The 19,487-nt window shown below is 48.1% G+C and overlaps 1 protein-coding gene across 3 annotated transcripts; it reads right to left on the bottom strand.

Annotated features, from left to right (window-relative positions):
• Nucleotides 1–3,781: 3,781 nt before the first annotated feature.
• On the bottom strand, nt 3,782–19,260 carry NR2F2 (nuclear receptor subfamily 2 group F member 2). Of its 3 annotated transcripts, none has more exons than XM_084213591.1 (3): nt 18,236–19,260; nt 9,917–10,444; nt 3,782–6,740 (listed from the first exon to the last, which is right to left on the bottom strand). In XM_084213591.1, the coding sequence occupies exons 1-3, from the start codon at nt 18,276–18,278 to the stop codon at nt 6,466–6,468; spliced, it is 846 nt and encodes a 281-aa protein (XP_084069717.1). In that variant the 5' UTR covers nt 18,279–19,260; the 3' UTR covers nt 3,782–6,465. The 3 variants fall into 3 exon arrangements, with proteins under 3 accessions (XP_084069717.1, XP_084069715.1, XP_084069716.1); XM_084213589.1 differs by lacking the exon at nt 18,236–19,260 and adding an exon at nt 12,271–14,020; XM_084213590.1 differs by lacking the exon at nt 18,236–19,260 and adding an exon at nt 13,262–14,020.
• Nucleotides 19,261–19,487: the final 227 nt, after the last annotated feature.

The raw sequence follows: 19,487 nt of genomic DNA, 5'->3' as shown, positions 1-19,487 counted from the left end.
ACAGAGCTGATCCCTGCACCTCCAGGAAAATAAATAAATAAATAGCCACCGCGCGAAACCTTCCCTCCACCTCTGCCCTTCTGCGAGAACACTTCTTCTATCTAAAAGTTTCCGAAAGAAAATAAATACAAGTGACACAGTGGTGGGGGAAAGCTCATTAGTTCGTTGTCCAAGTCTAATAAAAGAACAGAAGTGCAAATTATAGAGTTCAGCTTCAACACACGCTCTGTCAACTAAAATCAACCGAGTGCAGCCTTGATTCAAATAGCTGCGAAGTTGGTCCGCAATTCAAAACCACCTTCCCCCTCCTCCCTTCCCCTTCCCACCTCCACCCTCCGCCCCGCCGCAGGGACATTTGGTTGGAAAAATATTGTTCCAAGGAAGGTAATGATAAAGCTTAACATTAGGAAGAGGAGTGCGCAAACTCATTTCCCCATCGGTAATCCCAATAAAAGGAGCGTGGTGCTTCGCTGGGAAGGGCTGGGACGGGGGCTGCCTGTGTGTGTGGATCGAGGGGGGGAGGAGGGACAGGACTCCTGAAATAACATCTTCTTTCCAGCAAGGTAGAAGAAGAAACGGCCCCTTTGTTTTGATAATTAGCTAAGCCCAAACTAGGAAAGCAGATGTGTTTGCTTAGCTAATCATAAGACAAGTTTCTTTCAAAGAACTTCATTGAGCGATGGCAATTCCGAAGGAAGGAGAAGGATTTCATTTTCCTCTCTCCCTTGCCTCCCACCCCCCTCTATTTTTATTATTATGGGTTTTTTTTCCCCCTATACTTCTAATATGATAGAAACGCTTCCGATTACCTAGATGGGAAGAAAGCAAACCCTCTTCATCATAGCACCGGGCTCGCCCCCGGAGCAGCGCAGCCACCTCGGGCTCTCCCTGCTGCACGTTACCAGCCAGATCTGTTGACATTTTACGTGGGGGGGGATGGGTAGAGAGAGGGGAGGAAAAAAAGAGAAGTGGGAAAAATAAAGTTTTAATGACATGTATGACATATTAAATTAGGCAGTTTTACAATTGGGTTTGAATGCGATGCTAACTGATTACAACTGTGTTATCAAAAGGGTGATAAGATTTATAACTTCGCGAGCACAAGCCTCTCCTCTTAATGACAATAGATGTTCAATAGCAGAAATCTGGTTTCTATTTCCCAAGAAGAGACGCTGTGTGTCTCCGTTGCCCCTTTATTACCGCAGGATTCAAGATCCTCTCTAAAACAGCTCGGCACTTGGAAACCCACAGGCCAGGAATACCTTTATGGTCCCTATTAACTACTGTGTTATTTACACTTTCGCTGGTGCTTCTCACTCAATACCCGTATCACATACGAGGGGATAAGACAGCCTCTCTCCTTGCCTTCGCTGGCTGTTTTGGGTTTATATTTTGCATTTCTTTGCTTTACAAAAGAGGGGGGGGGGGGTAGAAAGGGGAGAAGGGGGAAATGAAAAAAAACAACCCCACAGCTCTGTCCCTTACACCCTTCTCCTCCCCAGCTCCCTAAACCAACACATTAAGCAAACTTTAAAAACTGGGTTCCTATTACAAAGCAGCGCCCAGGACTAACTGCTTTAAAATTACTGCATAATTAGATTTAGTTGAATTTCACCATTAATTAGGCAGCCGCACTGCGGGGAGCCTTTGAAATCTGAGAAAATGGGAAAAATCATCTGAAGCACGTTTTTTAAACCCAACTTCAATAAATCCTGACAAGGCCTGCATTTCTCCGTGTATCTCTTTCCATTCTACAAAGCAAAGCGAAGCGAGCGCGATCCCCAGGACCCACTAAAGTTTTAATTAAAAAAAAAAAAAAAAAAAAAAAGAGAGAGAGAGAAGGAAATAAAAATAAAACCCATCTCCATTCCCACATCCCGCTCGTTATCAGCGGCGGTTACGGAGCGCCTCGAAACATCCTTGCCTTTTCCTCGCTATCCCTCTTTCTCTCTCCCCCTTCTCTTTTTTATTATTTTTTTCCCTCTCCCCCCTTCCCGTTTCTGGCCCATCCCGAGGATGCCGCCGTCCCTGCGGGCTCAGACCCCGCTATCCCACCCGGGGTCGGTGTGACCCCGCTGCACCGCGCCGCGCTCGCACGGGGGAGATGCTTCCACAGGTCATTGACATGCGGATGGGATACGGGCTCCGGGGGAAGCGCCGCCCGCGGCCGCGGCCCCGGCCCCGGCCCCGGCGGATCCCGCCGCTCTCGGGCGGGCCGCGGGCGCTGCGCCGGGCGCGGAGCGGGGCCGCGGGGCCCCCCCGGCTGCGCGGGGCGAGCGGCCCGGCCGGGGCCGCCATGTTGGCTGAGCTCACGGACCCGCCGCCGCGGACTTTCCCACGCGTCGCCCCCGCGGCCGCGCAGCCCCCCGCTCCTCCTCCAAACCTCCGAAAAAACCTCCAAAAAAAAAAAAAAAAAAAACCCGACCAAAAAAAAAAAACAACAAAAAACCACCAAACCACCAAACCAATAAAAACCACCACCTCCCACCGGGCCGGGCCGGCCGCCGGCGGCGCGGCCCCGCGGCAGAGCCCCGCGCACGGCCCCGCGCCCGCGCACGGAGATAGGCGCGCGGACGCGCTCGCACGCGCCGTTGCACACGCGTTCACGCACACGGACACACGGACACACGGACACACGGACACGCTCACACGCGCGGGCTGGCACCGCCCGCCCGGCGCCTCCTCCGGCCCCAGCCCCCGCTTTTGTCTGAACTTGGGGAGCCGCCTCCTCCCGCGCCCCCTCCGCGCCCCGCGGGGCCGCCGCCCCCCCGGCGGGGCCGAGGGAGGTTTGGGAGAGCGGCGGCGGGGAGGGGAGAGCAGAGGAGAGGAGGAGGAGGAAGGGGAAGGGGGGGTGAAGAAGACCTTTCCCGAGCTGTGGGTTGCACCGCGGGCGGCTCCGCAGCTCTCGCTGTCGTTCCGGGTCGCCTTTGGGTCTTTCCCCGCCAGTCCCGGTGGCAGGGGTGGGGAGGGGGAAGGAATACAGCGAGCTAAGATCAGATTAAAGCAGAAAATATAATAAAAGGGAGGGTTGGGAAGTGGGGGAACCGCAAGGAAAAAAAATAAATTAGACACTTAGAGGGAAAGAGTCGCCATGTTTAACAGCTTTTTTTTTTTTTTTCCCTTTTCTTAAAAAAAAAAAAAAAAAAGGATCTCCTCAATTCAACATAGAACAAGCTTCTCCATCCCAACCCTCCTCTTTTGTCCAATTCAATCTTTGGATAGATCTTTTGTTCTAACTCAGCATGAAAAGAAAAACTTTCTTTAAATGCTATAAACTTAAAACTAACTGAAGTCCCTAAACAAATCCTCCTCTGAGCATTCCAAACATATATACACGGGGCTTGTGTGTGTGCGTGCGTGTGTGTGTGTGTGTGTGTGTTTTTATTTAACCCTGGTGTATTTTCTGTTTACTATTATTCTCTGTGAACCAAAGCTCGCTGCAAGAAACTTATAAATACAGAGATAGCTTACAGGCTTTAAAACATAAAAAGCAGAGAATGTTTTGGATTTGAAAATCATAAATTATAATTTAATGCCAATAACAATTTACAACAAATGGTTGTTTACAATAAACTAACACAAAACAAACAAGTCAAGATCCTGTGTTCTTAGTAAGCATAAAAACTTCACACACACACACTCACATGGATAGCACTTGCAATAGAAAAAGCTAAATCTAGAGGTCAGCAATTCCCCTGCAATAATAGTATATTTATATATTTATATATATTTATATATTTATAGAAAAGGAGCCATGATTCAGATGTAAAACTCTGCTCAAATTCACAGTCATACGCCCCTCAGCCCCCAGTACAGATGTGTCTAACTGGAACACACTAAAGATCAGGGTTTAATCGACTTTACAGAATGATCTCTCTCCCTCCCTCTCTCTCTTTTTGTGAAACCACAACATGGTGTAGTTACGTGTGGTAAAAAGGGAGAGGGGGAAGCCTCAGACAAGAACAAAATTGCAAGCTTTCACATACAAAGCATCTGCTATAGACCAAGGGGAGGGCGGGCGGGGGGAGAGAGAAAGAAAAGAGAAAAAAAAAAATAAATGACACGCACACACACGAAATAATGTATCAATCCCTTGCAAAAACCACATCATCTTGCCTTCCTTCAGGTTTGGGTCGGGTTATTTTGTGGTTTTTGTTTTTTGCCTGCTCGGGATAGCACTCAATTGCCCAGTGGTGTGTCCGGGGCTGTGCCACCCGCCCAGGCAGGTCCCAGTGCCTGTGCCAGGGCTGCAGGAGAGGGCCCTGTGCCTCCACACACAGGGGACATCCAGGGACGCCCACGCCAGTCTGTGTGCCAGCATACACACAGACAGATAGCCCATATGGGAAAGAGAGAGATGACCTGTGGTCACGCTTTCACAGTCTAAGGTTAAAAATTAAAAAAATAATAATAATAATAATAATAAAAAAAAAAGAAATCCACTTGAGAGTATATATACATTAAAAACCGACTCCTCAGTGCTAGAAGCTAAAGCCACTCCATTTGAAGACCTCTCAATGACAACGATAGATGGCAACTACGGAGTATTATAAAAAATCACACATACTTAAAGAAAACTCATTGCAAACAACTGACCTATATTTACAATACTGCTATTACCTTGCTTGAATGATCTTGTGCGCGTATGTCAGACATTTACAAAAGATTTTTCGCCCCATTCTGATCATAAAATAGATACTGATCTCCAGATTTCTAATACTTTTTCACAACAATACCTTTCCTACGCAGGCACTTAAGTGTGACAAAAATAAGGGCCCTTTTTTTTTTTTTTTTTTCCAGAAAATCCATTTTTAATTAACAGGAGGATTAGATGAATGGGGGTTGATGGTTTACCATTTCAGCATAGTACTTCCTAAAACCAGAGATAAACCACGAACTTAAGTCCTCCACCCCCATCCCGGAATTAAACAGGTAAATACACTACAATACATCTGCTACAAACTTACTGTGACAAGTAAACAAATCAATCGCCTATGGACTTAAATGACTGCAAACTATAGAGAAGTAATGTGGTTTCTGAAAGACATTTATGACAGCCAAACAAGTTTCAGATATCAAATAATATTTTAATTTCTGAATACTTTCAATTTTCCTTGGAATATAACACACAAAGACTCGACCAAACAGTTCAGTTATTATAACTTTTACAGTATACAGAAATGTTGCACTTAAAAAAAAAAAAACCTTCAGTTTTTTTAAACACAAAACTGTAAACTCTAAGATACTGAATCAATCACGTTATCTATAAGTGCCAACAGTGTTATTTTGTCATGCTGATTTCAATGGTATTTTTTAAAAAGGGAAAATATCAACAATTATTATAATACAAAGGGCTTGCAAATATACAAACAGATAGAGGAGTTTAATAACAATTCATGATGAACTATGTGGAACCCAATTCAAATTACAAAAGTTCACTTTGCTTGTTTGCTTGGTTTTTGTTTTTTTTTTTTTTTTTCCTTTTAAATCAAAACCGTAGTGTGTCTTGGACACAAAATCCTTCTACCTATAATAAATCCCCACAGTTCATTTTCTGTCCGAAATATCAAAAAAACCTAGATTTGGGGGGAGTTATATGACACGTGTGGTTCATTCGGGTCTATATAATTATAGCTCTCTCAGCTTCAAGCTAGATTTTGGGTCACCACCTTAAGTGCGCTTCCATCATTGTGTTGTTGAGGGTTTTTTTTTTTTTTCTCTTTTCCTTTCTTCCTATGATACTTTCGTGGACTCAGTTTTAATTCTTTCAGAACATATATTTTAAGGATACACAGTTTATTTTTTTTTTTTTAAAGAAGCCAAGGTTATATCAAAAATTATTATAGAACCACAGAATAAACTGGTTTGAAACCAGAAAAATACAAAAAAGAACAGCTATAGGTACATAGACACATAGGACAATTAATAATTTGGAAAAAAAAGACTTACTTTCTTCCGTTCTGCTAATTTTCTCCAAATTTCCTTTAAATGCACTTTAAGCGAGATTTTTTAAAAAGTTTACCCCAAAAAAAAGAAAAAAAAAGAAGAAAAAAGAAAAAAAGAAAAAGCCCACCATCGTTTCTTTTCTTCTTCTTTCTTTTTTTCTTTCCCTCTTTTTTATTTTTTACAAAAAAAATGATAAGTAGCAAGTTTTTTTCTGAACGACACGGGAGTTTTTAATGCATTCTGTAAAAGTTCATTTGACAGTCTCTTTTTTTAATTCACAGTCCATTAATTTTTTCCTGTCTTCTCTTAGCAAACTTGTAACATCCTTTTACATCCTTTCTTAGCAGAAGGAAATTTAAGAAACAACCAGAACCCAAATGTCATTTGCTTTCCTTTCACTCTCATCTCCCTTCTCAATTTTGAATTTTTATTTTTTTTTTTAATTTTTGTCTCGGTGTTTGTTTGTTTTGTTTTTTTTTTTTCCTTTTTTTCTCTCTCTCTCTCTCTCTCTCGGATGTTTTATTGAATGGACATGTAAGGCCAGTTAAAACTGCTGCCAGACAGTAACATATCCCTGATTAGGGTTTCTATGGGGGTTTTACCTACCAAACGGACGAAAAACAATTGCTCTATGACAGAAGAGGAGACAGTGCGAAGGGAGGGGAGACGTAGTAATAGCTTCCCGAATCGTGTTGGCTGGTTGGGATACTGGCTCCTAACATACTCTTCCAAAGCACACTGTGACTTCTCCTGTAAACTTTCAACATGGGCTACATCAGAGAGACCACAGGCATCTAGAAGAAAGTGTATTAAAAAAAAAAAAAAAGAAAGAAAAGAAAAAAAAAAAAAAAGAAAGCAATCATCAGATTAAAAAGGTTTTGGTGGTTTGTGTGGTTTTTTTTTTATTTTTAATTTGATTTTTTTTTTAAATGTCTAGGTTTAAGAGTCGATCGTGCGCCATCACCTCGCCCCCCAGAGTTTAAGTGGGTTTTACCAAAAGGGACAATCTCTCTGTGCATGTGTGTGTGTCTGCATTTCTCTCTCTTCTAGAGGGTCTCCTTTAGGACTGAGCACAGCTCCCAGGGTCGAGATTTCTAATGGCACGACAGACCTGAGGGGTGGCAAGGAGGTGCTGGCCAAGCCTAATTTCATATCTCTGTGGTTTTTGGGGGAAAGGCTGGGGGGGCGGGGAAGGCTTGAGTCAAAAAGGGGGAAAGGGAGCCACTATTTCTCCACACCCCCCCTTCTTGGAAAATAACTGGGGGGAGCCTAACCCTGTGATGAGAAGGACTGCTACTCACAGTGATAGAAATCATAATAATAATAAAAAACTGGCCCAGCCAAAGATAATGGCGCCCCGGATCCAGCAACAGATTCTCCCCCAAAGAAGACAACGCGTTTTTCTTCAGTCTTTGAAACTGATTTAAGTGGCCCTTTAAAACTGATCTTGTCAGTTTAGCCTATTCAGAGGCAGCCATGCAAACTGTGATCTCTCTGTTCATTTGAGCTGTTTCTTTTCCCCCCTCTTTTCTTTTCTCTTTCTTTCTTCCCCCCCCTCCACTCCCCCCTCTTTTTTTTTTCCTCTTCTTCTTCTTTTTAAACCTAAAGGCCCTTACAAGAAGAAAACTCCCTGATAGGGTCTGGACATTTTTTTTCTTTTTTTTTTTTTCTTTTTTTTTTTTTTTTTTTCCCTGATACGCTAAAATACAATAAGTTCCCTTTAAATCAGAGACGTCTGTGCTGAAAGAGCACAGGTTGTGACCTGACCTCCCTGTGGCTTTCCTAGGCACAGGGCTAACACATGCATATTCTGCGAGTCATTAGAACCCAGATTTTTCCCCCCTCCCTCTTAAAAGAGGCTGCAGCAAACATTATATGCATCTATGTGCGTCTGCTTTACATCAGGGAGGGTTATTGGGGTGCTGCAGAAGCTGCAAGCATCACCCTATATTTTTTTGCATGAGGCTGTCTTCCCCAGAATCAGATAACAAGAAACGTTTATCTAGTTGGGAGGCAATTTACACGCCAGGCCTCCCATTTTGAAAATAGTCATAAATTAAACAGTTACGACAGGATCGGACGATTGTTTTCTCAGAAGGCTAAAAAAAAAAAAAAAAAAAAAAAAAAAAAGTAAAAAAAAAAAGTGATTTGGGAGAAAAGGCAGGATTGGAAATAAACTCCTTGGTGTGGGTGTGAGCTGGGCAGGGGCTGGGGAGGGATGTGAGCGTGTGTGGGATCCTCGCTGAGCGGCTGAGCGAGGGAGAGGAAAATGCATCCTAGAAAAACGGTAGAAAAATAAAATAAGCACCCCACGGACACCCCTTCCCACTCGGGATCCCTGTCTCCCTGTGGCTAGATGCGCCCTGCTCATTGATCACCTCAGGATTTAGCACCAGTAATTGGGGGGGGAGGAAAAAAAAAGGAGAAGTTTTTTATGTGTAAAGCAATAATATATAAAAGGAAGTTTAGGTCACGACCCAGAACCTGGACAAAGTCCAGAAAATGACTTCGTTCCCCAGACCCCCTTTAACACAACAAGGAACGGATTGTGAGCCCTTCTTTTCCCACATAAACTACATTTTTTTCCTGTTTCCTGATATCAGGCTTTAAAAAACTCTGATGAGTAATTATTTTGCAGGTCCTGCTTCCATTCATATGTTTATCGCGTGGCCACTTTCCCAAGCGTCCGAATGAGTTACAGGCGAAATATATGTATTTTTAAATTTAATCCCCAAACTTCCAGGGCTCCAGCACACTGGGTTGCCGGTGCAGCCTCAAAGTTAGTGATCTGAGATAACGTATTGCACAAATTAGCGAGCAGATTTTTTTTTTTTTTCCCCTCAGAAGAAAAAAAAAAAAAATTTAGCCTCCAGAGTTAATATCAGGATTATTACTCACCCAGGTTAAACTCTAGTGCAAGCTAATTAGATTTCACAACGCACTCAATTATTGCTTTATAACTCATGCACTATTTCTAGGCAGCAAAAGTTGACACATATTTCCCCCCCCCTCCCCTCTTTGATTATCTAAGAAACACCTCGAGGTCTTTTCCTCGGGAGAGTCATGCTTGTGCCACCCCGGAATTACACTGCGGAGCGGCAGCTTCAGCCTCCTCTTACTTCTCCATACTATCCCTGTCTACTTATGGTAATGATCTTTTCGCACCCGCTACTCGCTTTGGACTATGCAGTTCCTGCTGGGTACAAATGCAAACTTTTCCCCTTAGCTTAAATGACACAGAACTGCTCACTGCCACATTCTGTTTAAATCAGAGACAGCTCTTTGCAAAGTTGATTTATTTTATTTTATGGGATGGCAGGGAACATATTTTAAACTCAGATTTGCGCATTTAACTTTTTTTTTTTTTTTAATTCAATTTTTAATCCTGCAGGGCTTTTTTCCCTTCCTGGCTGCCCATAAAATGATCCTCTTTTTAAAGTGGTTTCACTGATAGGACGACTTGTATTTAACAACATCAAACAGATTTTGCTGCTGTTCGGATGCGTGTCATTAAATGCAACAACCCAGAGCTATACTGTTAAATAAAATATTATTTTCAATGGGAAGAGCGCAGTCTCTCGTGGCGAATGGGTGCCTCTTCCCGGGCCCCTTCTTTCCCAGTCCCCAGCATTATTCAGCTAGGCTTGGGGTGTATTTTGGCCGTCTGCTTTTTTCTTTCAAAAAAAAAAAAAAAAATGGGGTGTGTGTATTTTATTTTTATTGTATTTTTTTTCTGATTCGCACTCCCTAGAAGATGGGATGCTCGGATCCGAGGCCCTGCAGGGGAGAGCACAGGGCACCGCTTCCTAAAAGGAAAAGAGACCGCGCTGGTTCTCGGGGGGCAGGGAGCGGGCATGGGGTGCAGGCAATAACACTTTGCAAGAGCAAACACTTCTCAAGGGGGGCCCGGGGAAGGAGAGGAAAGGAAAAAAAAAAAAAAAAAAAAAAGGAGCAAAGAAATGCCGCCTACCTGAGGTGAAGAGGACTATGGCCTTTAAACAGCTATACTCTGCAGAGTCGACATGCAATGCTTTCAGTTTTTCTACTTGCTCTTGGAAGATTCGTATGTGGTCCATAAAGGCGACCACTCGGTCAGCAGACATTGGCGAAGCGTGGAGGCCAGCAGCTGCCAGGAGCGGAGCTACGTGGAGGGGCATGGAGCACTGGGCAGCGTTGAGGACAAATAACTCGCTCCAGGTCAGCCTCAGGAGGGCCACCTGGTCTGTGATCTGGAGGTCTGGGAAGAAGGGGATATTCCTGGCCCACTCCACCGCGCTGAAGAGCATCCTAGCTGCCAGTTCACAAATGTTCTCGATGCCCATGATGTTGTTGGGTTGCATGCACTGACTGCCAAAGCGGGAGGTGGGGTAGGGCTCTGCTCTCAGAAGAAGGGAGATATATCCGGATAGGTAGGAATGGCAGTTGAGAGGGTCCCCATTTGTCAAGGCGAACTGACCATGAGTTGGCTGTGTGGGTGGCATTCTGCCCCTCTGGACCGCTGCAGTAAATAAAGAAGAAACTACAGCTATTAATATCTGAATTGCGACCATCGGTTCAAATACAGCCTGCTTTGTGTGCTTGTGCGTGCCTGTGTGACCCCGCACCCGGCCGGCTTCGGGGGGAACGCGCATTTTCCCAGCCGGAGTTCGGCCCCAGCCCCGCTCTAAGGCTCCGCAGTTCTCGGGTCAAGTCAAGCAACAACAAAAGCTGAGGGACGCTGTGGGCTCGGCCAGGGCTGCTGTGGGAGCCCAGCTCCTCACTTCCCAAAACACACCACAGTCCAGTTATCCCCCCCTCCCTTCCACCGCCACCCCCTCCTTCAAGAGATGCAGGATACGTCTTTGTGTGTTTTTTCTCCGTTACACCTAAACCGGCTCATTGATTTGAGGCTGGGGGAGCGGGATGGGGAGGGAGGAGGGGAGAAGGAAGAAACACTTCAGTTCGAAATCCCCGGCTCTGGTCCCACACGCGTTTCTCGCCCACTGAATACATTGTTGCTGCTGGTATTATACATCCCCCCCTCTCGTAAAAAATACCAAAGGAGGCGAAATCACCCCACGACATCCCCGGCAGGTCCCCTGGTGAGGCTGAGGGCATTATCCAAAGGCACCTTCCCCCGCTGCCCATGGAAAGTGGGCCTTTCATTTTGTTAATAAATTTACACGGTGACAGCGAGAGAAAAAGGAGAGAGAAAAAGGGCTCAGAGGCAGAGAGACGACAAGAAGGGAGAACGCCTAAAAATATGCTTGATTTATATTTGTTATCGCCTGTATTCCAAGGTTAGTTACTCTTGCAGAAACACAAAGAGAGGAGCCCGGCGAGTCCCAAGCCCCCTCACCCTTAACCTACATAGCAGCGTCCAGACACAGAGCACGCACTGGAAAACTGCAGGCTCACATTTCCCGTCTAATTTTATATCACAAAGACTCCACTTGCAGAGATCCGAGCACCCCACACTTACTTCTGGACTGCTCCTTACACCCCCCACCCCATCCCTTCTACCCCCTCCTGCCTCTCCCGGAGGAACAAGAAAATAAGAGGAAGAAGAGAAAAGTGAGGTAATAACAACCAGGAAAGGCAGGCACACGGCAGTGTGTGTATACACACACACTCACACACACGCGTGGAGATGTGTGTGTGTATGTATATATATTTTTAAAGGAGGAAAAATCCGGCTGGGAATCCACAGTGGAGTGCTGTAGAGCCTCGGTAGGGTGAGTCCCATTGTAATAGTAATTTGAACCGCCTGTGTAAAATTGCAATCTAAGGCAGGGTGCTGGAGGATATATATATGTGTGTGTGTGTATGTGTATGTGTGTGTGTGCATCTCGGGAGGCTCCGTGTGTGTGTGTGTACACACACGCACAGACACACACACACACAGGGCTGCTCGGGGGACGGGGGCTAAGGCTGAGCATGCAGGAGGAAACACGAAGGAAAAGTAACCACACGTCAGAATCATCATCTCGCTCCTAAGCAGCGTGAAACTAAAAATCCACTTTCAATAAACCTCCATCAGCAAAATCAAAACAAACACAAATCAATTACGAGTGCAGGAGAAAGCATGCGAGAGCCCCTGCCTCCCTGCCCACCCTCCCCAACACCGCTTTCTTTCATTACGAGAAAGTTTCTGGCTGGTTTATTCGAGGGGGGTGGGTGGGGGGGAGGAAAGGTTCTGGTTGGGTTTGGGGTTTGGAGAGGAAGGTTAAAAATGCTAAGAGCAATTATATATATTATTTAAAAATAATAAAAAAAGGAAAACCAAACAAACCCCAAAACGCAGCGAGTGAAAAAAAAATTGCAAAACAAATGAAATCCCAATACCTTCCCGTCTCATGCCAACTTTGAGGCATTTTTTGAGGCGGCAGTACTGACACTGATTGCGGTGGTGCTGGTCAATGGGACAGTTCCTGTTGGCACGACAAGTGTAGCTGAGATTCCTCCTTACACTCCGCTTGAAGAAACTCTTGCAACCCTCGCAGGTAAACTGGCCATAATGTTTGCCACTAGACTTGTCCCCACAAACCACACATTCAATGTGCTGCTGCTGCTGCTGCTTGTCTCCTTGGTTCTGCTGGCTCGGCGGGTTGGTCTGGGCTGGCGTACTGGGAGGGCCCCCGGGCCCCGGGGTCTGTGGGGTGTGCGGGGCCCCGGCCGGGGGTCCCTGCACCGGCGGGGCTTGCGAAGGCTGCGTTCCCTGAGCTCCGGGCACATCGTCCTGGGGGTCTCGCCACGCACCGACTACCATTGCCATATCTATTGGACACCGTTGCCAAACTTCCTGTTCCCCCTTTATTTTCAAAGTTTGTTTGCTTTGCTTTTCAGATCAGCTTTGCAGCAGTCTTTTTATTTTTTTGTCCTCCCCTCTCTCTCTCTCTCTCTCTTTCCCTCTCTCTCTTTTGTTGTTTTGCCTTTTTTTTTTTTTTTTTTTTTTCAGGAGGGTCGGGGTGGGGGGAAACTCCCGGTACCGGCGAAGGTGCAGAAGCACGGGGCGATGGAGGTGTGTGTGCGGGGGGGCGAGGTGCGAGTCGATTGTCTGGGCTCCAGGAGAGCAAAGTAAAGGGGTGGTGGGGGTGGGGGAGAGAGGGGGAGAGAGAGAGAGAGAGAGAGAGAGGAGAAAAAAAAAAAAAAATCTCTTCAAAGATCTCCCTCTCTCTCTCTTAGAGCTGATCTGCAGCAGAGTAGTTGAAGGAGGAGAGGCGGGTGTCTGGGGGCCAGGTCCAGGGAAGCTCGCAGTCAGCCATTCAGGAAAGCCATCAAAATAAGAATGAATAAAAGGTTAAAGATTACACACACAGCGGAAAAAAACACGCACAGCAGAGGAGACTCTTCTCGGCGCGGAGAGCGGTCGGTCTCGCCGTAGTTTTTGGAAGTCCAGCTTGCAGCAGCAACATCAACTGCGATCGCTTTGTTTTTGTGGGCTTTTTTTTTTCCTCCTCCTCCTCTTTCCTCCTCTCTCTCTGCTCTGTCTCTCCTCCCTCCTTCGCTCGCTTTAATTCTTCCTCTCCGCCGCTCCGCCCGGCCGCTGCGCTCTTGCTCTCTCTCGCTCCCTCTTTTGGGCTCGGGGGTGTGGGGGGGCTGTTGGCTTTTTTTTTTTCCTCCTCCTCCTCCTCGCTCTCTTTTTTTTTTTTTTGTTTTATAAAAAAATTCTTATTATCGTTACGATTACGATTATTATGAATTATTATTATGATTGTTTATTTGTTCCTCCTCCTCCTCCTCTCCGGCGCCGCCGCTCTGCTCCGCTCTGCCCCGTTCCGCCGGTTCGCCGCTCCCGCCGCGCCGCGTCCCCGCCGCCGCTCCCGCTCCCGCCGCCGCTCGGGTGCCGCTGCCGCCGCTCCCGCCGCCGCCGCTCCCGCCGCCGCTGCCGCCGCCGCCGCGCTGCCTTATGCTGCTTCTGCCGCCTCGCAAGTGGGCTCTCGCCTCCGCGCCGCCGGTGCTCACGGCGCGGGCAGGGGGAGGGGGGCCGCGGGGCGGGGGGGAGGGAAGGAGTCAACTCGCCAGCGCAGCAGCGCCCAGCCAGCCAGGATGATAAAAGAGGGGAGCGGGAGGAGGAGGAGGAGGAGGAGGAGGAGGAGAGGAGGAGGAGGAGGAGGAGGAGGGAGAGGGAGAGCGAGAGAGAGAGAGAGAGAGGGAAGGATCATAACCCAGCGCGCAGCATCGCTCCTCAGCCGGGGAGGGAGGGAGGAGGGGAAAAAAATCACCACGGGGAGAGCGCGCCAGCGCTTTCCCCCCCCCCCCCCCCCGCCCCAAAATAAAAAGAAGCAGGGGCTCCCCCCCGCTCCCCTCCCCTGGCGGCGGCGGGGAGGGGCGGCGCGGGGCGGGGCGGGCGGGCGGTGCGGGCGGCGTGTGGGCCGAGGAGCGGCGAGCGCGCTCCCCGCCGGCCGCTCGCCCCGCTGGCGGGAGAGTGAACTTTGACACGGCTGCTGCAACTCAGCGCGCGTCGCCATGGCGACCGCGCGCCTTATAAGGCAACCGGGCCGGCGCCTGAGTGGCCAGGAGCGCGCGCCCCGCCCCCCGGCCCTCATTGGGCCGCGCCGCCCTTGCGCGGCCCGCCATGGCCGCCGCCGCCGCCCGCGCGGTCCTAGCGCCGCCCGCCGCCCCGCGCCCGCCGCCCCGCGCCCTCACGCCCCGCCGGGGCCAGGGGTTAGGGCGAGCCCGGCGTGCGGAGCGCGGCGCCGCCGCCGCCTCACCTGGGGCTGCCCGCCGGGGCACGGCCTCGGGGGTCGGAGGGGGCGGCCGGTTGCAAAGCGGAAAGCAGGCGCTAAACCGAGGTAAAACTCCACGGAATAAAGTAAAGCCGAGCCCCGGCGCCGCCGCCGCCGCCGCTGCGGGGAAGGGGCGGCCGCGGGTTGTCCGAAAGCGCTCGGGGAGCGCAGTGCGGGCTGCCGCCCGCCGGGGGTCTCACGGCGGAGCCCCCCCCGGCCCCGCTCCGGGCACCTGCGCTCGCCGCGGCCGCCCCGTGTCCCGCCGCCCGCCCGAGCCGTGCCCCGGCCGCCCGCGGAGCCGCGCCGAGCCCGGCCGGGCTGCGCTGAGCCGCGCCGAGCTGAGCGCGCCCGCGCTCCGGGCTCCGGGAGCGGCCGCTCGCACAGCCCGGCCCCGGCGGGGCGCGGGGGCTCCGCCGCTCCGCCCGAGCGCTCCTGGTTCCCGCTCGCCCCGAAGCGAGGGGACCGCGGCTCCGCTGCAGACAGCTCCGAAGCCCGGCACGGCGCTCCGCAGAGCGTGACAGCCGTGCCTTTCGCACGGCATCGCCACGGCGTGGCTCGCCTCAACCCCTTTAACTTTATTTCGGGGTTTTGCGGGTTCGGGGGTTTCGTGACAGCGCGTACCCCGACGCTGTAACGCGACCTCCGTTCTGTACCACGAGCAGGTAACCGAGCTAAGCACGGGGACGTGTTTATTTCCCGCTGAATGGAGCTACCGGCCAGCGGAGCGGGGACTCGAGTCCGTCTCCCGGTGAAAATGGCCAAAAGACACTCGAACAAGCGAAGGGACGGAGAGATAAAATAGAAAACATGTTAACATAGACAGATAAATGCCCGGCCGGACCATTCCTCCTCTGCGAACACGCGTCTGTGAGCGCTCACATCCCGGCCGGTCACCGAGCACGGCCGCGGGGACGCAGACCTGGGCACAACTCTGTAAAGGGATTAATTGCCCCTCACCTCCTCACACACACTTTTTCATGTTGCCACATGCCCACACACTTCTGCCGCACAAATAATACGTGTGGCTAAAGCCGCAGGTGCGGAGATGGTTGGAAAGTTGTAAAAAGCACCTCGACTTGAGAGTGTCCTGCCGGGAAACCTCGTGTGTTCAGACCCCACGGGCGAAGAGGTTTCTGCGACTCAATTTCAAAGACAAGGCTGCAGCGTTCCCATTGATCCTCACGGAGCAAAAAAATAACCTTTACCCGAAACAGTGGCCAGGAGGGACTGGGAAGACAGAAAGTGGGGAAGGGATCTTTCCTGGTTAAAATGTGGGGAACTGGCTTATGATTTCCAAACAAGCCAGAGCTGAGGAGGTGACCTTTCGGGGAGGGTAGGAGAAGGTGGGGGTTCAAAATGCAGAATAGCCACAGACTGTTGCTGATGTTGGATTTCCTGAGGAAAAAAATAAAAGCCAAAACCCAAACCACAACCCAACACCAACCTTTCCTGTCTCGAATCTGACAAAGTAAACAGGATTAATTCACCATATGAAAAAACATAAACGCCGTCCTAACAAATGCAGAAATCAGAAGAGAAAGCGGTTTTAACAGGACGCACAATATTAATAGTTTGAACGCATGATCGTAAAAATGAAAAACCATTGATATACGCTTAAAAGCCGCCGTATACTCTGATTGCTCAAGCATTAATGAAGAATGCCCCAGATTAACTATTTGCTCTTCGAGGGATGCAGCGATATAACTATCTATTAGCACCATTAGATGCTTTGCTATTTATTTGAAAACACCCCTGCGAGTGGGTTGAGACAGAAGAGATGAATGTAAAAATGAACTGCAGCTAATTTCGCTAAATAATCCTCGAAACCTGAGCGCTTCGCAAGGAAGGGGGAGATTCTCCACTGTCCTTCTCCGAGGCTAATGACAATAGAAATGCTCTGGTTTAAAAGTGAGACCGTGTTGGTTTTCCAAATAAACAAACGCATCCCTCCTGCCATTTTACTGCAGATGTAAATTTATTTTAATGAGAGGGAGCGGAAGGATTTATTTTGCTAAAATTGAGTTGGGTATAGAGCCGGTGTAAATCTTTAGGTTTCAAAAAGAGAGGAGGAAGGAGGGGGAAGCTGCTTTCCTGGCAGAAAGCTGCCTAACAGTCCTCTAATTCTTTCTAGATTAAATCGCAATATGAATACAGCATCGAACAAATACCGAGTTTCGCTCTGAACTCAGTGGAAAGCAGTTACGTCTAACAGAATTCAATGAATTCCTCTTCTCCCTCAATGTAGTATGTGTGTGTTTTTCTCTTCCACCACACTGAAGTTCCATGAATAGGGAAAGTGGCTCCTATTGTGTGCCTCTGAACTTCCAAGTCAATGCAATTTTTAACCACTGGCTTGTGGTACTTTGAAAATCACCAGGGGCTGTCAGAGTTGGGTCCTCTGAAAAATTTACAGTGCTAAATCAGAGCATATGCTGTGAGAGAGGAAAAAAAATTGCTTAAGATTGGAGCAAGTACAGTATCTGGCTGCCCCCTAGTGTAAGTCTCTTATCTGCCTAAAATTCAACTTTAAAAGAAAAGGATCTCTTAAAGGGAAACGACTTTTGGCTCACGTATGCATACGAGAATGAAACTTCTGTACATTTTAATCTGATTAATTCCTAAGGATTTAAAATTAATTGGCTTGGGCACTCCTAGACCGGACTATAAGATTTCTGCATCAGGGTTTCTGCGAGAGCTGTGCCGAATAGGTATTTTTAAGGGATAGTGGTGAGGGATTGGGGGGGGGGAAGATCCTGTTTTGTGATTTTTTTTTTTTAACGAGGATCCGAGCCTCGCTTGCTGTTCTCAGAGCAAAACACTTCTGCTGCTTAAAGTCAGATCTACGTCTTTTGCAATAGTACTTAAAAAAAAAAAAAAAAGGATAAATAATTGCCTTAAAGCCTCAGCCGAACTGCCAACCACACCTTCGGATGGTGAGTATATTCCAGCTTCTTTCCATTGTACTTGCTTAGCCAGGGAAGCGACCGGAGGGGGAGAGGGGATCTCGGCGCTCTACCTTCCCCACCGACCTTTTTTTTCTTCTTTCTTTTTTTTTTTTTTCCTTCCCCCCACCCCAAATAAACGCTGCCAGCTGCACACAGCGACGCGATCGCGGGCAGTTTAATACCTATCACTTAAGTTAAGAGCCTCGTCCTGCCCTCCCACCCTCCGGAGCAGGTCGGTCCGCGCTCCGCCCGAGCAGCCCCGGCGCCGGGCAGGGGCGGCAGCTCCCGGGCGCTGCTCCCGGGGAAAGGATCGGAGGCGCTTTGCCTCGGACCTGGAAAGCGGCTCCGCTCCTTGGGTTTGATCGCTTGTTTGTTTGTTTGCTGCTTTGCTTTATTTAGCTAAAGGACGTGCTAACTGATGGTGCTGCAATTACACATACTTGGGTCTGCCCCCCTCCCCTCTTCCCCTCCTTAGAGCAACCCACGTAACCTTAGAAACGATCGTTTAAGACGCACGTTAGCTAACATTTGCTTTTTTGGATTTTTTGTTTTCCTTAAAAGAGAAACACAAGAATCACAACACATTGCCCGAAAAAAGTGTCAAAGAAGAAGAAAAAAAACTATAAGTAAACATACCAAAACCATATTTGCCTTGTTCAAGGTCCCAAATCGCTTGCATCTTCCTTTTTCTACCTCTCCTTTAGTTTGGCAGGTGAAGCAAACAAATAAAAAAAAAAAATCAGACCGCTGTTTGCCCCCCAGAAAGATGTGCGTTGGGTAATTAAAGAGAAGTCTCCTTCTTGGTGTTTATCTAAGCGATTGTGCAAACTGATTAAAAAAAAAAAAAAAAAGAGAGAGAGAGAAAAAAAAAAGTAAAGTTACAGCCTTCAGGGGGGGAAAAAAAGGAAGCAAGGTGAAGGGAATAGATTTCCCACAACCTAAAGGGAAGTGCTTTCGATGTATTATTAGCGATCAGCCTTGGGAGAGAGAGGAAAAAAAAAAAACACCCTGAACACACTCTAACTTTACACAGACAAGATTTCAGGGGGGGCTTTGTACACAGCTGCTTAGGAATGTGCGCCTTGCCTTTAAGAAAAAATCCCCAAGCCCAAGGTAGGAGATGTCTTTGAGTGATCCTTGTCTCATTTCATTCCTTAGAAGGAAGAGCGTCTCGCTACACCTTGTTTGGAGCTGGAAAGGCGAGACTTAAAAAAAAAAAAAAAAGAAGAAAAAAAAAGAAGAAAAAAAAAAGGGGAAAAATATTCACAACCCACCCTTCCAATTGGGGAGAAAAAAAAATAAGAGAGGGAAATCTCCTAAGTTAATGACTGTGGGGGTAGGATGGATGCGACGGATTTCAGCCCCCCCTCCCCCTCTTTCCCACCTCCCCCCTCCCCGTCAGGAAAAAAAAAAAAAAAAACGAAAAGGGAAAAAAAAAGCCAACCGCAAACAACTACAGGCTGGACTATCAACACATGCACCGAAGGGGAAAAAATATATAGTGTCCTGTGTAGGGTCGGCAGGGAACGCAAGCACACGCTAAAGCAAGTTGGGAAAGAATCCGAGCTAATCAGCAATCTCTTTCTCTCTCTCTCCTTCTCTCCCTCTCCCCCTCTCTCTCTCTCTCTCACTGCCCCTGAGATCCCAGCTCGAAAGAGGTACTCCACATTTTTTCATTACCAAAAATCCGTTGCAATAATCATTTGTTGCTAATTGAAACCCTTGGAGACATTTTTCCCCACCCCCTTCACAAACATGGCAACTTTTAGTCATGGGAAGCACGTTTAGTTTTATTTTATTTAAATTAAAAAAAAAAATACGCTTAGGAAAAGGCTGAATCTTTCACCCACGAGAAATATCAGCGAGTCAGCCCCCTTCCCCGGGATGG

The sequence above is a fragment of the Fringilla coelebs genome, assembly GCF_963513975.1.
Source record: "Fringilla coelebs genome assembly, chromosome: 12".
Classification (NCBI taxonomy): domain Eukaryota; kingdom Metazoa; phylum Chordata; class Aves; order Passeriformes; family Fringillidae; genus Fringilla; species Fringilla coelebs.
The sequence above is the reverse complement of the archived record's forward strand: the minus strand, read 5'-3'. Positions and strand labels throughout refer to the sequence as shown.

Coding starts and splice junctions, on each gene's coding strand:
- NR2F2 (XM_084213589.1), bottom strand. CDS start 12,700: ATGGCAATGGTAGTCGGTGCGTGGCGAGACCCCCAGGACGATGTGCCC. Junction 10,445..12,270: donor AGTTGGCATGAGACGGGAAG/GTATTGGGATTT, acceptor TATTTACTGCAG/CGGTCCAGAGGGGCAGAATG. Junction 6,741..9,916: donor CATAGTCCTCTTCACCTCAG/GTAGGCGGCATT, acceptor ACTTTCTTCTAG/ATGCCTGTGGTCTCTCTGAT.